The sequence below is a fragment of the Zingiber officinale genome, chromosome 3A, assembly GCF_018446385.1.
Source record: "Zingiber officinale cultivar Zhangliang chromosome 3A, Zo_v1.1, whole genome shotgun sequence".
NCBI lineage: Eukaryota > Viridiplantae > Streptophyta > Magnoliopsida > Zingiberales > Zingiberaceae > Zingiber > Zingiber officinale.
The window spans coordinates 19848162-19868121 of NC_055990.1; the positions used below are offsets into that span (position 1 = coordinate 19848162).

General features: G+C 37.2%; 3 protein-coding genes and 1 pseudogene across 3 annotated transcripts; 3 read left to right on the forward strand and 1 right to left on the reverse strand.

Annotated features, from left to right (window-relative positions):
• The first annotated feature begins 2410 nt into the window (after nt 1-2410).
• On the forward strand, nt 2411-3889 carry LOC122051269 (transcription factor MYB61-like). Its single transcript, XM_042612300.1, has 3 exons — nt 2411-2693; nt 2772-2901; nt 3010-3889. The coding sequence occupies exons 1-3, from the start codon at nt 2561-2563 to the stop codon at nt 3581-3583; spliced, it is 837 nt and encodes a 278-aa protein (XP_042468234.1). The 5' UTR covers nt 2411-2560; the 3' UTR covers nt 3584-3889.
• Nucleotides 3890-5504: 1615 nt separating this feature from the next.
• Nucleotides 5505-9934, forward strand: LOC122051270 (glutamate--tRNA ligase, cytoplasmic-like). Its single transcript, XM_042612301.1, has 7 exons — nt 5505-5735; nt 5939-6116; nt 6686-6782; nt 6871-7024; nt 7097-8202; nt 8270-8734; nt 9457-9934. Exons 2-7 carry the CDS (start codon nt 5980-5982, stop codon nt 9682-9684), a joined length of 2187 nt encoding a protein of 728 aa, XP_042468235.1. The 5' UTR covers nt 5505-5735; nt 5939-5979; the 3' UTR covers nt 9685-9934.
• Nucleotides 9935-10806: 872 nt separating this feature from the next.
• LOC122051274 lies at nt 10807-16396 on the forward strand (annotated as a pseudogene).
• A 63-nt stretch (nt 16397-16459) lies between these two features.
• Nucleotides 16460-19943, reverse strand: LOC122051273 (cathepsin B-like protease 3). Its single transcript, XM_042612303.1, has 11 exons — nt 19581-19943; nt 19111-19164; nt 18909-18989; nt 18666-18822; nt 18507-18511; nt 18359-18433; nt 18136-18261; nt 17200-17418; nt 16953-17066; nt 16826-16861; nt 16460-16740 (listed from the first exon to the last, which is right to left on the reverse strand). Exons 1-11 carry the CDS (start codon nt 19650-19652, stop codon nt 16642-16644), a joined length of 1038 nt encoding a protein of 345 aa, XP_042468237.1. The 5' UTR covers nt 19653-19943; the 3' UTR covers nt 16460-16641.
• Nucleotides 19944-19960: the final 17 nt, after the last annotated feature.

Here is a 19960-nt window from a genome sequence, read left to right on the forward strand (position 1 = left end):
TTCATGGCACCAAAATAGAGAATTAATCATTCATGACAAATGACATAAATTATAGTTTGATCCACATGGCCTAATTAATTTATTCTTGGTGACAAATCTCCGATCAAAGGCTAAAAACTAAGACAAATCATACAAAAACATATCTCATCTACTTAAAGTTCATACAAATTTGGGCATGTTTGGCCCGGGTAGATTTTCAGCTGCGAAGATTTGTTATTGGATGAATTACCATGAGCACTTTTAAAATTATCCGTTGGTGAAAAAAAGAAAGATTATTCATTTATAGAATTATCGGGTCTATACGAGTCTAAATACTTGATTAATATAAAAGTAGCAATCTTTTTTTCCATTCCAATAAATGAAAAGGAGGTGTTGAAGAATCTCTTTGCTCTTTTGCAATCACTTTAATTTACTTTTAATAAAAGTCACGAATATATGAATGACTAGTGATTAGTGAAAAGATAAAGGATATATGTGCATTGATACTTGCTTGGGCGATATTAAACCAACGGATGAGTTTTTTTAAGTCCCCATGGTTCATCCGGACTTTCTGAATTTATTTGATGCCCGATAATTTTTTTTTATAAATTTAAATTGATCTATTCATATTTATATGTGAATGAAAAAAAATGATGAGTCCATTTAACATTAAATTTGGGACGATCAGTTTTACTCTATGAAAAAATTTTATTGACTGTCAGGATAAATTCAGAAGCACTCATCACAAACGATCTAGAAATTCAACATTTCATGATTATACACCCCATTTAAAGAAAACATTCCTATAAAATATATCATAGTTGGAGATTAAACCTCGTATGCCCGAATAATTAATAATTTAATGTCCTTCTATTATGTCATAGAATTGAGAGTTTCAGTCCTCTCAAGGTGGTGTGATGGTTAAAACATGAAATATTGTCTCATGAGGTTTTAGGATCAAAATTCAGCACGTTCGAGTATGACCTCCCTTATGTCTTGATAACTTACACTAATGGCTAGTAGTTATTTATGATTTATCCTTTTCATGTTGACCTAAAGTCAGATTGACGAAGATGTTAGGGATGAATAAATCACATTTTGCCACGTAGACTCGAGAGTTTCTGTGTGAATGAACTATAGACACATGAGTTTCTCATTGATACCTCATGGGAAAAGAGCATCAACTTTGGAAACACATTGGAGTTATTTTCTTGTCAGAAAACAAGAAATAATATCCATTGCTTGTTTTCCAATTCACATTTACGAGCAGTCGAGCACATGTCGAATTGTTGCATCGATTCAGTCGAATTTTTTTATTCAAAAATTTATTTATTTTTAAATCTTCATTATTTCAATTTAGTCTCAATTTTAAAATTTAAAAAAAAATCGATTAAATGGATTCAATTTATTCATTTTAAAAAAATCTACATATATAATTTTGATTTATTAAATCGAATAATATTATTTGACTGTTATAGGGATGGCAATGGGGCGGGGCGGGGCGGGTTTGCCATTCCCATCCCCGCCCCGTTTTCATTTTTTCGGGTTCGGGGATTCCCCGAACCCGAACCCACGGGTTCGGGGATTCCCTATCTCCGCCCCATCTCCATGATCTATCGGCAGCAACAATCATCACTAGAAGTATAATGCTTGAGAATGCAAAGTGGTAATAGCAATCTTATATTCAAATTTCCTGCAAGGATGGCAAACAGGGAAATACAGAAGACATGATTCTGAATAATAACTCAGGTAATTCATGAAGTACATACAGACCTCACAGATCTTGTTGCCTATTTGAAGTCAATAGATTAATATTAACACTATTATTAATATTTTTTAAAAAAATTATATTATTATTTATTAATAATAATAATATTTGGGACGAGTTCGGGGATGGGGATAGTATTCTCATACCCGCCCCAAACCCGCCCCATCCCCGAAAAATCGGGGATCCCCATCCCCATTTCGGATTTTCCCGTGGGGCCCCAAACCCGCGGGGAAAATTTTCATCTCTAGACTGTTATATCTAAACAATCATCGTGTTTCTATATGGTATTTTTTTTTTTTATAAATCCTAATTTTTGACTGTCCAATAGCAGATGTTTTTATCATAATAAAATTCCATGTAAAAAAATTATTTAATTTCCATTTAATCAATTTGATTATTAAGTAGTCTTTCTTCTCTTTGTCCTACAATTGATTCTATCTATAGAAATTTTTTCTTATTTATCATAAATATTTACTGATTTATCTGATAACTGATAAAAAAACTTTCATGAAATCAAACTCTCCCTCAACATTAATCCAACTGATTAATTTTTTTTTTCTCCTCCCTGCCCCATCGTCGGGCCACCTCAACAATAACTCTATCATTCTATCAGCTTTGATGTTGCACTCAGCCCCAAGTTAAAAGGCCCCCACATTCCTATCTCTTTCCTCTCTCTCTCTCTCTCTCTCTCTCTCTCTGTTCTATCTTTCTCTCCGCCTTTAGCTTGGAGAGCTCGGTCCGTGGCATCTTCTCTCATTGAAATTTCTTCTAAATTGCCGGCCACATTGCTGAATTGTCGTCAATCAGCTCTTCATGGGCAGGCACTCTTGCTGCCACAAGCAGAAGTTGAGGAGGGGGTTGTGGTCTCCCGAGGAGGACGAGAAGCTCCTCGACCACATCACCAAGTTTGGCCATGGCTGTTGGAGCTCCGTCCCCAAGGTGGCAGGTAGTACCCGCATCCCCTTTCGGTTCTGTTCGGTTTCGGTGATGAATTCAGACTGAAATTAAGTCGACAAATTTTCAGGTCTGCAGAGGTGCGGGAAGAGCTGCAGGTTAAGGTGGATAAACTACTTGAGGCCCGACCTCAAGAGAGGCATGTTCTCGGAGGAAGAGGAGCGGCTCATCGTCGAGCTCCATGGCATGCTGGGCAACAGGTTGGACGACGAACTCTGTCTGTTCCCTTTATTTATTTATTTATTCTTGTATTGTTTGCGCAGAAGATTAATTCTCGATATATAATTTGAAGTAATTTGTGTTTTCAGATGGTCTCAAATTGCGTCTAGATTGCCCGGCAGGACGGACAACGAGATCAAGAACTACTGGAACTCCAACATCAAGAAGAAGATGAAGCAGAACGGGATTGACCCCGACACCCACAAACCGCTAAAACAGGATAACAAAGTCACTGCCACAGAACAAGGGTTCAGCAATCATCCCCTCGGCCAGCAGCCGCCGCTCTGGTTCGAGCTAATGAACTACAACAACAACAACAACAACTTGATCGCTTCGGCGGTTGTGAATTTGCCTCGAGATGAAGCTTGCTTTCAGTCATTGCAGTGTCTAGAGGGAGGAGCTGGAGGTGGAATCATGAACCCAAGCAATAGCAGTGGGAGCAGTACTGGGAATAGCATGAGCAGTGCAATGGAGTTGCAGAGCTTCAACAGTACTCCTCTAATGGAGATGGGCGGCGGCGTGCTTCCATGGCCAGACCAGCTGCTGCTGCTACCGAACAAAGGAGCTGAAATCCACATTGAAGGTGAGCCAGAGGATCTCAAGTGGTCAGAGTACCTGAATGGCACCATTAGATGCTTGGCTTCGAGTCAACAAGACGACTGAAGATAAATTTGAAGAATCGAGAACGAAAATTGATAGGGCATGTGAATTTGTGCACATAAGGCAGGAGCCGGATATACTGCAGTCGTTAAGTGCCTGATGAAGAACTTGGGAGGATGAACACAGAACAGGCATGAGGATTTATTTTTTTTATTTTTATTTTACTGTGATTTTAGTTTGTTTCAGTAGGAAGAAGAAGAAAAAAATGTTTGATTTGGATTGGAATCTTGTTATAAGAAAAAAAAATTTCTTGTTCTAGTTTAACCATAATTATTGATCCAACCTCTAGCACTTATGCACTTAAATAAAGTTATTAATCTCATGATGTAGTGGTTAGATCTTTTAAGTAATTAATCAAATATTTAAAGGTTGAATCCCATGATGTATTATAGAGATTTTTTTCTAATGTAACGATAAAATGGATCTCTGATAATTGATCAAAAATTTTCATAGGACTGAATGAGTTATAAGATTAATAGATTCGGAGAGCTGAATATTAAGATTATTAAAAATAAATAAATAAATAAAGCTATTAAATTCTTTTTATCAAATCTAATCTATCTTTTTTGACATTTAAAAAGGGTGAAAACAGAGAATAATATTGTGAAATATTTGAAGTAAAGAACTGTGAATTTTGCTGGTAGCTAATCATACTAAAAACACAAACAAAAATGCCTTTGTTTTTTTTTAAAAAAAGTGCATCTGCCTGCAAAATCAAAGAAAGCTAAAAATAACTCCATTGGGTTTCATTTGCTTTGTAGGAAATAATATAGCCTTTGAGTTATTTTATATAAAGCAAAATTACTGTAGTTATAGTTAATTTTCAACGGATATAAAATAAACTAAATATTCTTGTTATTTAGTCGATTACATAAGTTGACGACTTCAGCTCCAATATTACTTGTAAATTGACAAAAATTAAAGGACATCCCAAATCACGACAAATATCATATTAAAACCTTTTTTTCCAAAAAAAAATAAAAAAGAAACAAAATCAAATAAGCATCCATCCTTGATTAAATACCGATGGATTCAATATTATTGTAAAAGCATCGAGTACCTTTTAAACGTTATGGTATGACTAACTTTTATAATATTTAGGAATTAGCATATAATATGTAGCTGCTATATGGTATATATTGTAAAAGCTCACCGAAGCTTGGTTAAGATAAAGCTCTTTACCTTTGCACGCTATTTTATATAAAGCAATTTTAAGATGATTCTACTTTGATTAAATGTAGGTCAAAATAATTCCAAAGTAGACTTGCCTAGGCTTATTTGAGACAGGTGGAGTTGCTCTGGTCAAGATAATATTAGTTAATTTGGTAAATCTTAATTAGCCTCATTGATTATTTTTGGGATGATCGATCTGATCCCACAGAAGTTTTCTATCAATCATTAGGATAAATCGAGAAGTGTGCACGGTAGCCAATCCAAACATTCAATATACTTTAATTGCTTTAATTGCGCTCCCCATTTGGAGGAAAATTCTTGTAAATACGCCGTAGTTAGGGATCGAACCGTAAATATCTGGATGACAATCTGAATATCTTATAGCGACATCATGCCTCAGGGATCAAAGCTACTAGAAGGTGAATCAATTTTGATCGGAAATGGCCCCCACGGGCTGGATCAACTGGTTAGGTGCCTGCAGCTTGCCAATGAAATCATGGGTCAAAAGTCGTTGTACTCAGGGATAAAATCTTAGTCTGCTGAGCCAAAAATTCCTTCGACCCCCAGTCACCTATCCTGCCTAGCATTAATTGTGATTTACTTCCTCTAGAATTTTGTGAGGTCGGGACTAGGGAGTCGTTAGGATGGCGATTTCACGTTTTGCTAATTTTAATCGAAAATGGAGTTTATAATTTGGAGTTTTTAATTATTTTTTTGGTCGGATTGGGTTGTAAAAGGTCGAGAGACTTCGGAAAGACTCATTTGCCCTCCTCACGATTCACACTCGCTGAACCGTGCCCGAGTCGCCTTCTTCGCGCCGTCTAATCTCATTTCTCTCCGGCGTCTGCTCCTCCTTTCGCCTTCGTCCATATCGCCCACCGATCTTACCGTTCCGGTACACATCGTCGACATCGGACTTCTCCGCTGCTGTTCTGAACGCTTTCTCCAGTATCCGGTCGAGCCGCATCGGAATTTCGATCTGGTAATGCCCTTCACCCTACACTTGCCACTAGGGTTGTATCGCCGACGAGGATATACGCGTAATTTTAGATCTAAAAGAGGTTCCTCGGAATTGTATCTGAGGACAATGGATATTGCTGTGATTTACTCTGTAAAAGTTATGCTTGTTGGTGCTTCGCGTTAGTGTCCCGCTACCAACCCTAGATTGTTCTGTTGCCTGCACAGTTTCTGAAAGAAGATTCCCAGTGCGCAGGGCTTGCCGCGCTATGGAGCTGAGCGTCTCTTTCCCTGCGGACAACCCGCCGCTGTCGGTGATCGCTGCTGCTAAGATCGCTGGAATCGCGCTCTCAACTGATGCTTCCCTCCCTTCCGGATCCGATCCTATCCTTCGCCTTGCTTCTGGGTAAGGAGCTTACTCCCTCAGACTCTTTTTTATGGTCTCTAAGGTGCGGAGGCTCTACTTCGGCTGCAAATTACATAATTCCAGAGGCTCAAATGCGGCTAATTGTGATATTTCCCTCTTTGTTTGGAAGAAGGATCTCATTTGTCTACGAATAAATATTGCTTTCCCAGCCGATGTTCAAACTCTTTATTGCGGTTCTGTTAAACCTTAATTAGTTGACCGGCCAGTGCACATGTGTTTGTATATAGTAGCATTCTCTTGACAATCACTGAAAGATTAGGTTATTTTTCTTGGCGAGTTTTTAATGTTTTTTCTCTCCAGCCTCTGATCACCTATGAATGTTATCGACTCCTTTGTTTTACTAGTCCTAACTGAACCCTAGCCTGGTAAATGTCTTGCCTGCTAAATAACTATCACTAAAGACACCTTGTTAGCTCTTTACATGGCTTCATACGGAGTCAACGTTCAATTTAAGTTTGATTAAGTGGTATTGACCTAAATCAATATCTGTTTCCTCCCTCTGAAGCGTCTTTTGTACCCAAGCCTTGATGCTTTGTGTGGTAATTCAGGGAGGTTTTACAAGGTGCTAACACTCTGCTCCGGCACATTGGTAGTATTGCAACTCTTCCTAGCTTTTATGGCCCGGACAGATTGGAAGCTGAGCAGGTATGCTATCCTAACTCTGTGGATGTTTATTGTTGCTCATTTCTTGAATCATAGAGATATATTGTGATTTGTCTCCCGTTTCTTACAGATTGATAAATGGCTTGAGTTTTCCTCAGTCTTTCTGTCTGGTTCGGAATTTGAGAATGCCTGTGCACATGTTGATGGACATCTTATTTTGAGGACCTTGCTGGTTGGTTTTAATGTGTCCATTGCTGACATTGCAATATGGTCTGCGCTTGCAGGTATAGTAATTCCTGGAACCTGTTCTATTTGTCAATGTACAATTTTTGACTATAAGCATCTTGTGTCTGTAGGCACTGGTCAAAGGTGGGAAAGCCTTAGAAAATCAAAAAAGCACCAGAACTTGGTTCGCTGGTTTAATTCAATATTAGCTGAATATGGAGATGCTCTAAATGAAGTCACTGCTGCATATGTCGGCAAGAGGGGATTAGGAAAGGTTCCTGCAGCTAAGGAAATTGTGGGTAGTGGCAATTCAAAAGACTCAAGTGCAGGGGTTCTGCAGAAGGAAAATACAACTGGCTTTGAAATAGATCTTCCTGGTGCTAAAGTAGGAGAAGTATGCTTGCGATTTGCTCCTGAGCCTAGTGGGTATCTTCATATTGGACATTCAAAGGCTGCTTTGCTGAACAAATACTTTGCCGAGAGGTATCAAGGGCGGCTACTAATCCGCTTTGATGACACTAATCCATCAAAAGAAAGCAGTGAATTTGTGGATAATCTTTTGAAGGATATTGAAACATTGGATATCAAGTATGAAAAGGTTACTTACACATCAGATTACTTTGATGATTTGATGAAAATGGCTGAGAAACTGATCCTTGAGGGAAAAGCTTATGCGGATGACACACCCAGGGAACAAATGCAAAAGGAGAGGATGGATGGGATTGATTCAACGTGCAGGAACAACACTGTAGAGGAGAATATGGCAATGTGGAAGGAGATGATTGCAGGTTCAGAGAGAGGTTTACAATGCTGTGTAAGGGGTAGGCTGGATATGCAAGACCCTAACAAGTCCCTTCGAGATCCTGTTTATTATCGCTGCAATTTGGATTCTCACCACCGTATTGGATCTAAATATAAGGTGTATCCAACTTATGACTTTGCTTGCCCATTTGTTGATTCTGTTGAGGGTATTACACATGCTCTTCGAGCAAGTGAGTATCATGATCGCAATGCACAGTATCACCGCATTCTTCAGGACATGGGTCTGCGAGATGTCCAAATATATGAATTTAGCCGATTGAACATGGTTTATACACTTCTTAGCAAGAGAAAGCTTCTTTGGTTTGTTCAAAATGGGAAAGTAGATGGGTGGGATGATCCACGCTTCCCGACTGTCCAAGGGATTGTGCGTAGAGGCCTAAAGATCGAGGCGCTCATACAGTTCATTCTTCAACAGGTAACATTATGACATATTTCATGTTAATAGTCGATGCTTATAAATTATAATTTTCGTGTCAATGCAGGGTGCCTCTAAGAATCTCAACTTGATGGAATGGGATAAGTTGTGGACCATCAATAAGAAGATAATCGATCCTGTTTGCCCAAGACACACTGCTGTCATTGAAGAGAAGAGTGTAATATTGATCCTTGAAAATGGACCAGAGAAACCTTTTGTTAGGATTATACCTAGACATAAGAAATATGAGCCTGCAGGCCAGAAGGCTACAACCTATACAAACAGAATATGGTTAGACTATGCTGATGCATCATCAATCACAGAGGGTGAGGAGGTCACATTAATGGATTGGGGAAATGCAATTGTAAAAGAAATCAAGAAGGAAGATGGAAATATAACCCATTTGGTTGGCGTTCTCCACCCAGAAGGCTCAGTGAAAACAACAAAGTTGAAGCTAACTTGGCTTCCTGATACTGAAGAATTGGTTCACCTTTCTCTTCTTGAATTCGACTACCTGATAAAAAAGAAAAAGGTAACCTTTCAATTTAGAAGTTGATGTTCTATTATATTAGTTTCATTTGTATGGTAATATAAATAGGATGAGTATGCTGAATTATTTTGTTTCTTAGGCAGCATTACTTTGCATCTGCGAAGTCTTCCATTACTATTATGAATCAAGTATCCATGTATAGGACTCTTGCTAAAGAATGTTCTGTCATGTTCCACCCACTGAAATTCTGTTTGGTGTCACAATGTAGTTTTTATCCCAGAGTTATTATCATGCTCGATTGTGTATTATTGTTCTGTGGTATTCTCTTTGAACACGATCAGTAGATTGTAAACTGGGATTTACTGTTCTTCTCAGGTTGCTAAACTAATTGGTTTTATGATAAAACTCGTAATCAATCATATGTCACTCCAGTTTTAGCATAGAAGCAGAAATCTTGGGTCGCTGCCATTATAAATGCTAAATCATGATAAATCTTTTGCTTTCATACACATGGCAATTTTAAAAATACAATCTGACAGAATGGATGCATAGTTAGTAGCTACATAAAATTTCTAATGGCAATATATCAAAAGCATAATAGATTTTTTTTAACATAAATTTGGCTTGTATTTCCTTGTAAAATAGTCTGCCATCTTTTCATTGTTATTTCTCCTATTGAAGGAAAACTTTTTATTACTCAAATGTCTGCATTATATGATCACTCGCCAATTTTAAAAACTGAAAAACGATGTGGTTGCCTACAGCTTGAAGAAGGGGAAGACTTTCTCGACAATTTAAATCCCTGCACAAAGCATGAAACCCTGGCTCTCGGAGATGCTAACATGCGTAACCTGAAGCGAGGTGAGATAATCCAGCTTGAAAGGAAAGGCTACTACAGGTGCGATGTCCCGTTCTTGCGTCCTTCCAAACGCATTGTGCTATTGGCAATTCCTGACGGGCGACAGCAGGCATCCCTAAATTCATCTAGGTGAAACAACTTGATCTGCATTTATCTAGCCTTACAATTTGGAAGAACAATTTTGTTTATGGTTCATTTGCACATCAAGAATGAAACTCTATCCTTGGAACTCTTCTTTTGCCGCGGACATCCTTACCATCCTTTTAGCTTCCTTGTTTGCAAACACTTATAAATTTGCAGAAAACAGCTATCATCACTATGTATGTCTGAATATGAACGAGCTTTTTTATTTATTTAGAAGACATTTGGGCATTTTGTTTCAACTTCTTGTTAACGGTGTGTTTAGGTCATAGGAATTGCTATTTTGTTCTCTTATTTTATTCTAATGAATTTATATTTGAAGAAACACAAATATTGAATTCAAATATCAATTTGTATAAAATTTAAAATGTTCTATGCATGAGAAGTTGGCTGGTTAGAGTAAACCGGTGTCATGAGTTAGCATTCAAATTGGCAGAGTAGACTGTTTGAGCTAGTTGACTAGTTCAATCTGTGGAGCCAAAAGGGAAGGCAGATCGGTTGAATTGGATCAGTAAATCTTATGAGCTATAGATCTAATGTAAGATTATTATTATTGATTTATTTATCTTTATAAAGTCATTGAAAATTAATTATTTTCTATTTAATATATTTACTAATTCAACTAGATCTACTGCCCTTGGTCTTAAAATTGAACACGATCTTAAAATAGGACAAGGAAAGGAGGAAAAATTGAGTAAATTTATTTATTGATACTTATTTTTGTGCATATTATTTTCTAAAATATAGCACATCCTAATTCCTAACCAAAGATTCAAAATAATTAAAATACGAAATACATTTTTAATTTCTTTGCCATCCTCTAATTTTATATATAAATTCCTCCTAACTGCTCTTATACTAACTAATATGATCTATCCCAACGATGAATACACACACAACCAAAATGTGCTATTTGATAAGTTAGAAACAAATATTTATATAAATTTGATGTTAGATTTGATAAACAATTTATTTATATTCGTTTATATATGTAAAGTTAAATAAATATATAAATTTAAATATTTTTATTAAATTAATAAATAAAATTTTTTAATGTTCATGAATAAAAATTCATTTATTTTAAATTTACTTTGAATATTTTATCTACCCTCCACCGTAATAATCTAGGTTTTATTTGTCCTCTTTCGCTCTCTTCCACCGCTCCGGCACGTCGTCGCTAGAACTATAATCGTTCTCTTGTTCTCTTTTGCCTCATTGCTCTTTTCCCGGCGACTTCTTCTACCGCGATTGTTGCACGTCGCCGCTCCAACCGTCCTCAACATCTTCTGCGGCAACTTAGACCGGCGTTCCTCGGTCGAGCAGTCGCAGTCACCCAAACGTCGAGTAACGTCCAGCCACAGCAGCTCCAGCCATCTAGCATAATCCTCAGCATCTTCCGGAAAGCCGACAACAACGTGGTCCGACAGAGCTCCACGGTCGGGTAAGTGCTAACTTCTTTTTTTTCTCCACATTCTGGAGTTCCTGATTTTTAAAGTCGTCATTTTTTTAAAATCTGTTGTTTTATTTTTGCATGTTTGGTTGATTGCGTTAGACTTTGTAAAGTTAAAATTTTCTGCCTTGTTGAATCTATTTCCTGGTTTTCATTTACTTGTTTGGAACATGAAATGTTTACCAACAGTTGGATGGAGAACCGACAGGATTGAAAATTGTCTGTTGCGACTTGCAAACAAAGGAATTAACACAGATTCTATCATCAGAACTATGAATCAATCACCACGGATAACAAAATGAATGTGACTTCAGTGTCAACTAACTATTGGATGTTTATGTAGGTTCCAATTCTTGTGCAAAAGTTGTTTAGCAACTTGCAGCGAAGCATAAGTAATAAATAACAAACATTGCCGCTTGAAATGATCCCCGTGATGTGAAAAATATTTAAATAATATCCAAATGAAAGCCACAAATTATTTTGAACAGTTTATTTTGATGACTCTCCAATTTAGTGATAAATTAAGAAATTTTTTGACGAATAAATATATTAAAACTGTTTTTAAAAATAAAATAAAGACATTGGATATTGAAAAATATATAAATAATTTTGTTTTTTTAATTCAATAAAGATTGCTAGATTCTTGATCTAGAAATGAAAAAAAAATTAAAAATAGGGTGTTTTGGATGATAAACCATTTAATTTTCTTTCCTTTATTCTAAGTAAACAATTTAATGGATTGATCTCACTCACCTTCCTCAATTAAAGTAAATAAGCACAACACAGAAAGGATTTCTTTCTTGTTTCTTAGGGATCCTTTTTTTTTCTTGATTCCTTTCCTATTTCAATCCGCACCTCCAAGTAAACAAAGCATTAATCTCCAGCTTCCATCCTTCCTCACCTATCCTCCTCCCTTTCCTTGAATCGGGTTGTTGTGGGGCTCGCGCATTCCATGGAAACTACAGGAACTGCTCGATTTACTTGAGACTCCGATTTTTGAAATTTTTTGAATGTTCTTTTTCCTCACTTATTTTGGATTATAATCTCTATTTGTGCGTTCAAGCTGCAGTTCGATTGGTTCTTCAAAGTTTCCTTCAAAGTTCCATGGAGCCTATACTTTTTCTCATCGTCACATTCTCATGTACGGTGGGAGCTATAGCATATTCTATGCTTCATATATACAGGCACCTATTGAATTATATGGAGCCGACTTTTCAGCGCTACATAATTCGCATCATCTTTATGGTTCCGGTATGTCGATTTTCTGGTCTGCTTCCTACTGCATCTGTTGTTGTTTGTGTTTGCTTATTTGTCTTTGATACCAATTGTTTACAAATTGGTTAATATGAGTGTCATGCAATTCCACTAGTAACAATCACATTACAACTTGTATACCTTCATTTATTCGGTCTAAACGCATTTTGGCTAGTATGCGGTTTTAGAAACTGACTATGTTCCAATTAGCAGGTATTGTGACCATCATGATTCAACTATGTAGATCATACCATGTGTAAATTGTTCTTGCAGTATTTAGCGATTATCCTTTTTCCTACAAAACCCACAACTAGTTTCTTAAATTTTTCTACTAAACCCTGAACTCTATTTTGGGTGAGAATTTATGATGGAGAGGCCATACAGGGGAAGATCTATATGCTGAGGATGAAATCTTATTTAGGCCTTGAAGTTATGTTAATTTCATATTTTCTTTCCAGAAACATGAAAAAAATGGGTGGATCTTAGAATTTCCTACACAGATGCAAGTCATAATTCCATATGGATGGAGCTCTGATTTGTATATTAGTATTTTTTTAATGCTTGGAATCTCAAATCTATAAATAGTATTTTGATTGGACTTCCATACTCCGTTCCATATATTTCCTGAACTATATGGTCATTGGACTCACAGTTTCTTTTCAGTATCCAAGCAGGTGACTTATTAGTTATTCTCTTCTATTGATATCTAAGGTTTATTCCATAATCTGGTAGACTATAATTTACCTATCTGTATAAGGCTGCATCGTACAGAGGCTTGTTAATGCACCTTCCAGAGTAGATATATAATTTGCTGAAATTATGTAGGCAAGGTTTAACGTAGCCAAATCTTGACAAAGCTTGAAGACCACGTTGACTTTGAATCAACATTGTGTTGAACAAATGGAACACTGGGCAATTCTAAGTAATTATCATGTGGATAACTCGATGTATTCCATGCTAGATCAAGCTGTATACAACAACTATAGCAAGTTGTATGCCCCAACCAATCATAGCAGAGTTTTACATTGCATTTCATGATTTAATCTCAGTCAAAAACATCAACATGTGATGATTCATTGTTTGGATAAATTGTTAAATATATAAACATTACTGCAATATTTTGTAAAGTTTGGGAGCAAGCATGACTGATGCTTGAACCAGAACATGTTTTAATTCAATAATAATGTTGTGGATGCCTTGTCTGTTGTAAAAAAGGAAAGAAAAGTATGTCTAGAAATTGCTTCGGCCTTTTCTGGACTGATTCTTTATTCTCGCTTGTTTAGAAGATACTAGTTCCTTATCTACAGATTTATATTCACATGGTTCTTAAAATAATTGAAAATTGAGTTGTATGTTCCTTAGATAAGATAACGAACCTTTCATGTAGCTTTCTGATTTCTATTTCATTTTTCTCTCTCTTTTAATCCAGTTTTACTGATGCCTGGAATCCAAGCCAGTTCTCTTTTATAAAAGATATGTTTTGATTGTCTTCTTAATACTATACACATATATGTGTTTATGTGCACGTCCTATTTGTTTTTCCATGCCAAATAGATGATTCTGATATGTGGTTTCTTTATATCACAATTAGATTAAACATATTTTGCCTGATCAGTTTTAACATGTTTTCTCAGGTTTATGCACTGATGTCATTCTGGTCCCTCATCGGTACTGAACGCACCATATGTTTTAGTACTATGAGAGAAATGTAAGTATGCATATCGTGACCGTCGTGCTAAGTAACTTGTTTCTAATAATTTGAGAATGCATGTCTTTTAATGCCGCCGTACCATTTATTTTCTAAATATTTATGATTAATTCATGATATTCACTGCAAATTCTTGTTAAACCAAATAAATTTAACATAGAAATACACACTATGTGACTAATCAACCCAAGTGTAATTTCACATCTTTATTTATTTCTTTTGAAAAGTAATGGCTATTTTGAGGTACTTGATGCCGGTTTATTATATATCTTTAAACTTCAAAGACAAGATTGTGTAGGGAGACATGATCTGGTAATTCTATACTCTTAGAAAAGATTAGTTATGCATAGATTTGAACTAATACATTTTGCATCAAGGATTAAGCTATGTGCATAGTGGATATATTGCGTGGACTAATTGTAATTTATAATAAGACCAAGTTCAGTGTAATTCTGATAGAAGACTATAGCAATATCATTTTATGTATTTGAAATTGTTTTTTATGGCTGGAACATCTGATTATCAGTCAAAAATTTTGCCTGGGAATTTGCTGGTAGATTAATGCAAATTTCCCTAATACATTATACTTTTCTTGGTGTTTTGAATGTGATTCACGAATAGCAGATTTGAAAATTTTAAGTAATATGTACTTTAATTTGCTGTTCTATGCCTTTCTCTCGATGTGCCAAGATTGTTACTATCTTATCCTTGTATATTTTTTGAATTTGCCGAGTTGAACAATCTCAGGTACAGGATATTAAAAATTTAACTCGGTTTCTTTTTACTTGCTGGGTTTTTTTTTTCAACTGTAAAAGACACACACACACACATCTGCTGTTTTGGTTGACTGAGGGACTTGAAAACCTATATTTTTACTTCCAAGTTTGACGATAATTGATGTAACACTAACTAATTATTGTTTCAGCTATGAATCATGGGCTATTTCCAACTTCCTTTTACTTTGCTTGGCATGGGTTGGCGGTAGAGTTGCAGTGGTTTTGAGTTTAATGGACAATCGCTGAAGCCTTCATGGTACCTAATGACATGCTGTTTTCCTGCTATTCCACTTGATGGGTGCGTGCTGTGTCAATTTTTTTTTATACCTTCTTGTATCTATATTTTGTGACTTAGCAGCATGAAACTTGATGCAATTTTAGTCACATATCTTGTTATTTAATTTTTAACATTCTCGTTCAACAGACGTTTTATAAGAAGGTGCATGCAAGGTGTTTTGCAATTTGTGATACTGAACCGTATTTTAGTCAATATCACCTTCATACTCTTTGCAAATGAGAAATATGAAGATGGAAATTTCAGTGTGGACCAAGCCTATCTTTACATCACAATTATCTACACGATATCATGTTCTATGGCATTATATGCTCTCGCTTTGGTTTACGTCGCATGTAAAGATTTGCTCCGGCCTTTTAACCAAAGTTCATCATAGTCCAGTCCGTCGTTTTTCTCACTTACTGGCAGGTACTTTCTTCACAACTTTTCTTAATTGATTATTTTGAGTTTGTCACATGTTTGGATACTGAAAAATCTTTAACACCACGAACTTGACCATTTTGGTCTTCTACTTTTCTTTTGTGCGCGTGCAGGGTGTTCTAGTTTTTCTCGCGGCCAAGTCTAATCTCATAAAAGATGCTGAAGAAGCTGCTAATTTTCAAAACTTCATTATGTGTCGAGATGCTCGCAGCAGCTGTTTGCCATTTCTATGTGTCGAGGTGCCAATATTGATTCTTCAAGCGATTTAAGGGCAAGTATTTTCCATTTACTGGAGTTTAATATTTTCTACCACGACACAGTCCAACAGGTAATCCCTTTCGCTTTGTTTAAAACAATTGCTAAATGCTCCAGTATCATATTACTATGTAATCTTTGGGGAGCATTGTCGTCTCGACATAGTTCCCCCCAACATATCATGATTATACACTCTACAATCATAACGATGGCAGGAAGGCGCCACAAAGTATCGGTCGAGAACCGTTGTGCCTACCGACCAGGAGATGGACGCTGTGAGAAAGAACAAACAGATATGTGCAGGAAAACTATATGAGGTTCGGTTATCCTGCGTGTCCACTTCGAGTTTAAGTAGCCCTGTGAAATCGAGCACATGCCCTGACCAAGTGGACTCCGAAGCAATCAAATCTTCTCTTAAAGAATGGTGCTGATTCTTCCACTAAACCATATGAGCTTTCAGTACTGGTGACTACTGATTTAACGAGCTATCCTGCGAAGGTTCCTGCAGTTGACGACGTAGGCAATTGTGTTCATCGCTGATGTTGTCTTTTCTTTGTTGATTCTGAAACTTAGGCAAAATCAAACTACAGAGGTCTCGAAATGTATCCATTAGGGAATCACCTTCTTATGTTGATGTGATAAATATGTCAATAATACAAATGACAGATTTGAGCAACAATGTGTCCTGCTAGATTTAAGGTTTAACATCACGAGAATATATTTGTACACATACGGCCATTTTGGTAGAGGGGGAAGTGAGGAATTAAGAGCTGGCATCACCTTCTGAATCATCAAATCATTTGCGTGAACAAGTTCTTCTGCATCCCCGCAACAACATTTGCCTCGATACCGCACTCGTTCCTTCCCCTTGTAATCTTGAAGTAACCATCCTGTGTAAACCAAACAATGAGTAAGTTAGTCGAGAGTAAGAATCGAAACCGAGTGGTAGTTTCATCCGTCTAATTTTGCACATACCTCGCCCCATTCTGTGTTCCATGAGTTTGCAATAAGCTGCACGTTGAGGAAAATAAGAAACAGCTCAAATCAGAAATGTTTAAATAAAACAGTAAAGTTTCAGGAAGTGGATGGTTTATAATCGGACCCAGTAGTCTTCACCCTCCTCGCTGGTTCCCCATCCAATCAGCTTCACGGCATGACCACCCATCGAGTAACCTGTGAGGTGCTTGTAGACTCCTGACTGGTAGTGAGCAAAATCCTAAGCACCGGGAAGATTGTAAGGTTATCGAAACATTGTAGAAATGATCGGGAAGATTGTAAGGTAATCGAAACATTGTAGAAATGATCAAGTGGCACCAACCCAGAAGGGAGAGGCTATGAGAATGGCATACCTCATAAACTGTGAAATCAACTTCCACAGGTCCATTTGTGTAGATCTCGGCCATGATATCCTCTGGATTCGAGTTTACTCTATATGCATCGACTCCAAAACGCTTATTTTCCCGCCAGATGAGGTCATCAACTTTACACTTTCTTTGACATTTGGGAGTTGGATATAGAGGTTCACATCCCGGATGAGCACATCCAATGTCATCGAAATAGGGGTCACACTGCAACATCAAGCATAATTAAGGTTGTCAGAGAAAAGGAGCCATATAATAAAACAGTTCCTACTCTCATTTTGCAGAAAATTAGGGTGGAAAAGCCTTTGATGCTATAAGAAAGTTGAAAGCATAAGGGTAAAGATATTGCTGTCTTCAAATGGGCAAATTCACTTATTTTATCGACAAATTAAACAAAAGCATATTCAAGTTGTTCATCCTCAAAAGTTAAAACTATTCTCACCAGACCTTCATTTGAAGTCCTTAATACATACACATGATGTAGAGACATTAACAAATGGAAGTCCTGTTATTTAAGCTCCCATTAATGTTTATTCTCACTTCACAGAATTTGCACATTTCCATTTCCCATTTCTCTACTTTATATCAGAAATATTATTGTATTTGGCACATCATTAAGCATTTAAGACTATAGCAGTTCTGTTCGTTTTGATTGTCTAAAACTTCAAAAAGAAGCATAGAAAAAATCATAGAGACAAGACCAGAACAAATGAATGCTAGACAAGACAAAGAGGAAACGTAGGAAAAATCATACATAGTTTCAAGTATTCAGCACATCATCGAGCATTTAAGAATATGGCAGTTGTATTCAATTTGATTGTCAAAAACTTCAAAACAAGGGATACATAGGAAAAATCATACCAGACAAAGAGGAACATAGATACTAAAGAAATTTCTAAAGAGTTGTAAGAAAAAGGTGGTTACCTTGTCAGTAACCACGCCATGGCGCACAAAGTATTTCCATGCGCGTAGAGTATACCCTCCATCACAGCCATATCCACATAAAAACCCACAGCATGACAGAAGGTCATTAACCGAAAGAGAAATATTCTGCAAATTAAAAGCACGCCTTGTTTATATCAGCTTCTACTACACCAAAAGGTTGTGTTTTATTTATTTATTTCAAAAGAAAAGGAGTAGGTCTTACAATGCCAAAGTGAATGCAGAAGCGATCAGAAAGTGATTCTACGGCACCAAAAGCCCAGCAGGAACCACAGTGGCCCTGTCCGTGAAGAAATTCACATATTTTAACTTGTCTCAAGTCAACAATAGAGGGATTAAATGAGCCAACTTACCTGGTCTGTTAATTGATCAGTAATCCATCCATATAGTTGCAACAGCTCAAGACAGTTAGTTTCTCATAACAGAAGTGTGCAACTTTTTTAAAACAATAAATAAAATCTTATAATCAACAATAACAACAACAACAACAACAAGAACAAAAGACAGCTGACCGAGTATTTTTCCAATTGTGCTACACTGGGGCCAAGCTTTTCTTGCATCAAATTCCTTGGGAAGGTTTAAAGATTTTGGATAGGTCTTTGTAGGAAGAACCATCACCTCATTGGAAGGCATAGGCTTAACCCCGAGAATATGCTTGAATTGCTCAACCTATACAAAAGGAACCATGAAAAGTAAGCAACTACAGATTTATGAGACTCAGAGTTCCATCTGACTCATTAAAATTGGACTCGCACCGTATAGTTTTCGAGACGAGGATTAATGGAAGCTTTCCATCCAGCTTCAGGGTTAGCATTAATTTTTTCAATGATTGAATCCTGTGTCAACCAAGGAATATCACTATCTGATACTTGTAAGAGAGAATAAAAAAAATAGAAGAATCATCCCCTGTTAAAAGAATTCTATTTAGAACCATTGCCGAATAGTGAGAATGGGCACCTGAATGATCTTTGACTCTGACCTGAGCTGAGGCATCGGCTTAGCTGCCATCACCTGTAAAAGAATACTCATTCAGGAAAGTGACAGTCTAATTTCTGATCCGATTCTTAAAGCAGAAGCTCAGCAAGGTCATCAATCACCAAAGTTTGACTACAGCAAGTGTGCAGTCAAATAAATTGAGTGGGGAAACCAAAGTTCGAAGTGTTTATAGTGGAAATATGCAAAAAAAAAAAAAGTTTTTTTTTTTTCAAACGATTAGCAAAGAGACTGTGTCGTAAAGTAAAAACAAAAAGAGAGAAAAACAAGATTGTCTCAAGGAACCAAAACCAAGCCCACAGAAATCCTTCATCGACGGAGCCCAGGAAGCACGAATCGGCAGCGGTCGGTTGCGATCGGGATGGCGATTAGATGAAATCAATCCTCCATCGCCCAAATCGCAACTAAACCCTAACAAGAGCAGAGAGATTGACCTGCTGCTGGCGATGAAGCGCCATGGCCAAAACAAACAGGAGGAACAAGGAAATCAAGCGCCGGGACGTCATCGTGCTGCGACCGCCTCTTCCTCTTCCGGATGGAGATTAGATTAACGGGAGGGGGAGGAGCAGGATGAGAAGAATCTGGTTTAGCTTAGGATATGTTGTATGTAGATGGAACCATGAAGGGCGGAAGGAGAAGCAAAGGTCAGCGTCGTGACGCCATGAGAGGCGTACGGGAGAACGCAAAGTGAGCGCCACGACCGTGGGAGCCGGCTCAGTGTAGATGGGTGCGGCGGACGAATCGGAGGTTGACACGGCGACGGGCGGCGGCTGCTGAGTGCGGCGAACTATCGAATCGGATCGATTCTAGAATA

Excerpts from the sequence above, each read along its gene's own strand:
- LOC122051273 (XM_042612303.1), bottom strand. The coding sequence starts at position 19,652 with ATGACGTCCCGGCGCTTGATTTCCTTGTTCCTCCTGTTTGTTTTGGCC. Across the intron at positions 19,165-19,580 it reads CGCTTCATCGCCAGCAGCAG|GTGATGGCAGCTAAGCCGAT; the intron begins GTCAATCTCTCT and ends ATTCTTTTACAG. Across the intron at positions 18,990-19,110 it reads CAGAGTCAAAGATCATTCAG|GATTCAATCATTGAAAAAAT; the intron begins GTGCCCATTCTC and ends TGGTTGACACAG.
- LOC122051270 (XM_042612301.1), top strand. The coding sequence starts at position 5,980 with ATGGAGCTGAGCGTCTCTTTCCCTGCGGACAACCCGCCGCTGTCGGTG. Across the intron at positions 6,117-6,685 it reads ATCCTTCGCCTTGCTTCTGG|GGAGGTTTTACAAGGTGCTA; the intron begins GTAAGGAGCTTA and ends GTGGTAATTCAG. Across the intron at positions 6,783-6,870 it reads ACAGATTGGAAGCTGAGCAG|ATTGATAAATGGCTTGAGTT; the intron begins GTATGCTATCCT and ends CGTTTCTTACAG.
- LOC122051269 (XM_042612300.1), top strand. The coding sequence starts at position 2,561 with ATGGGCAGGCACTCTTGCTGCCACAAGCAGAAGTTGAGGAGGGGGTTG. Across the intron at positions 2,694-2,771 it reads CTCCGTCCCCAAGGTGGCAG|GTCTGCAGAGGTGCGGGAAG; the intron begins GTAGTACCCGCA and ends ACAAATTTTCAG. Across the intron at positions 2,902-3,009 it reads CATGGCATGCTGGGCAACAG|ATGGTCTCAAATTGCGTCTA; the intron begins GTTGGACGACGA and ends TTGTGTTTTCAG.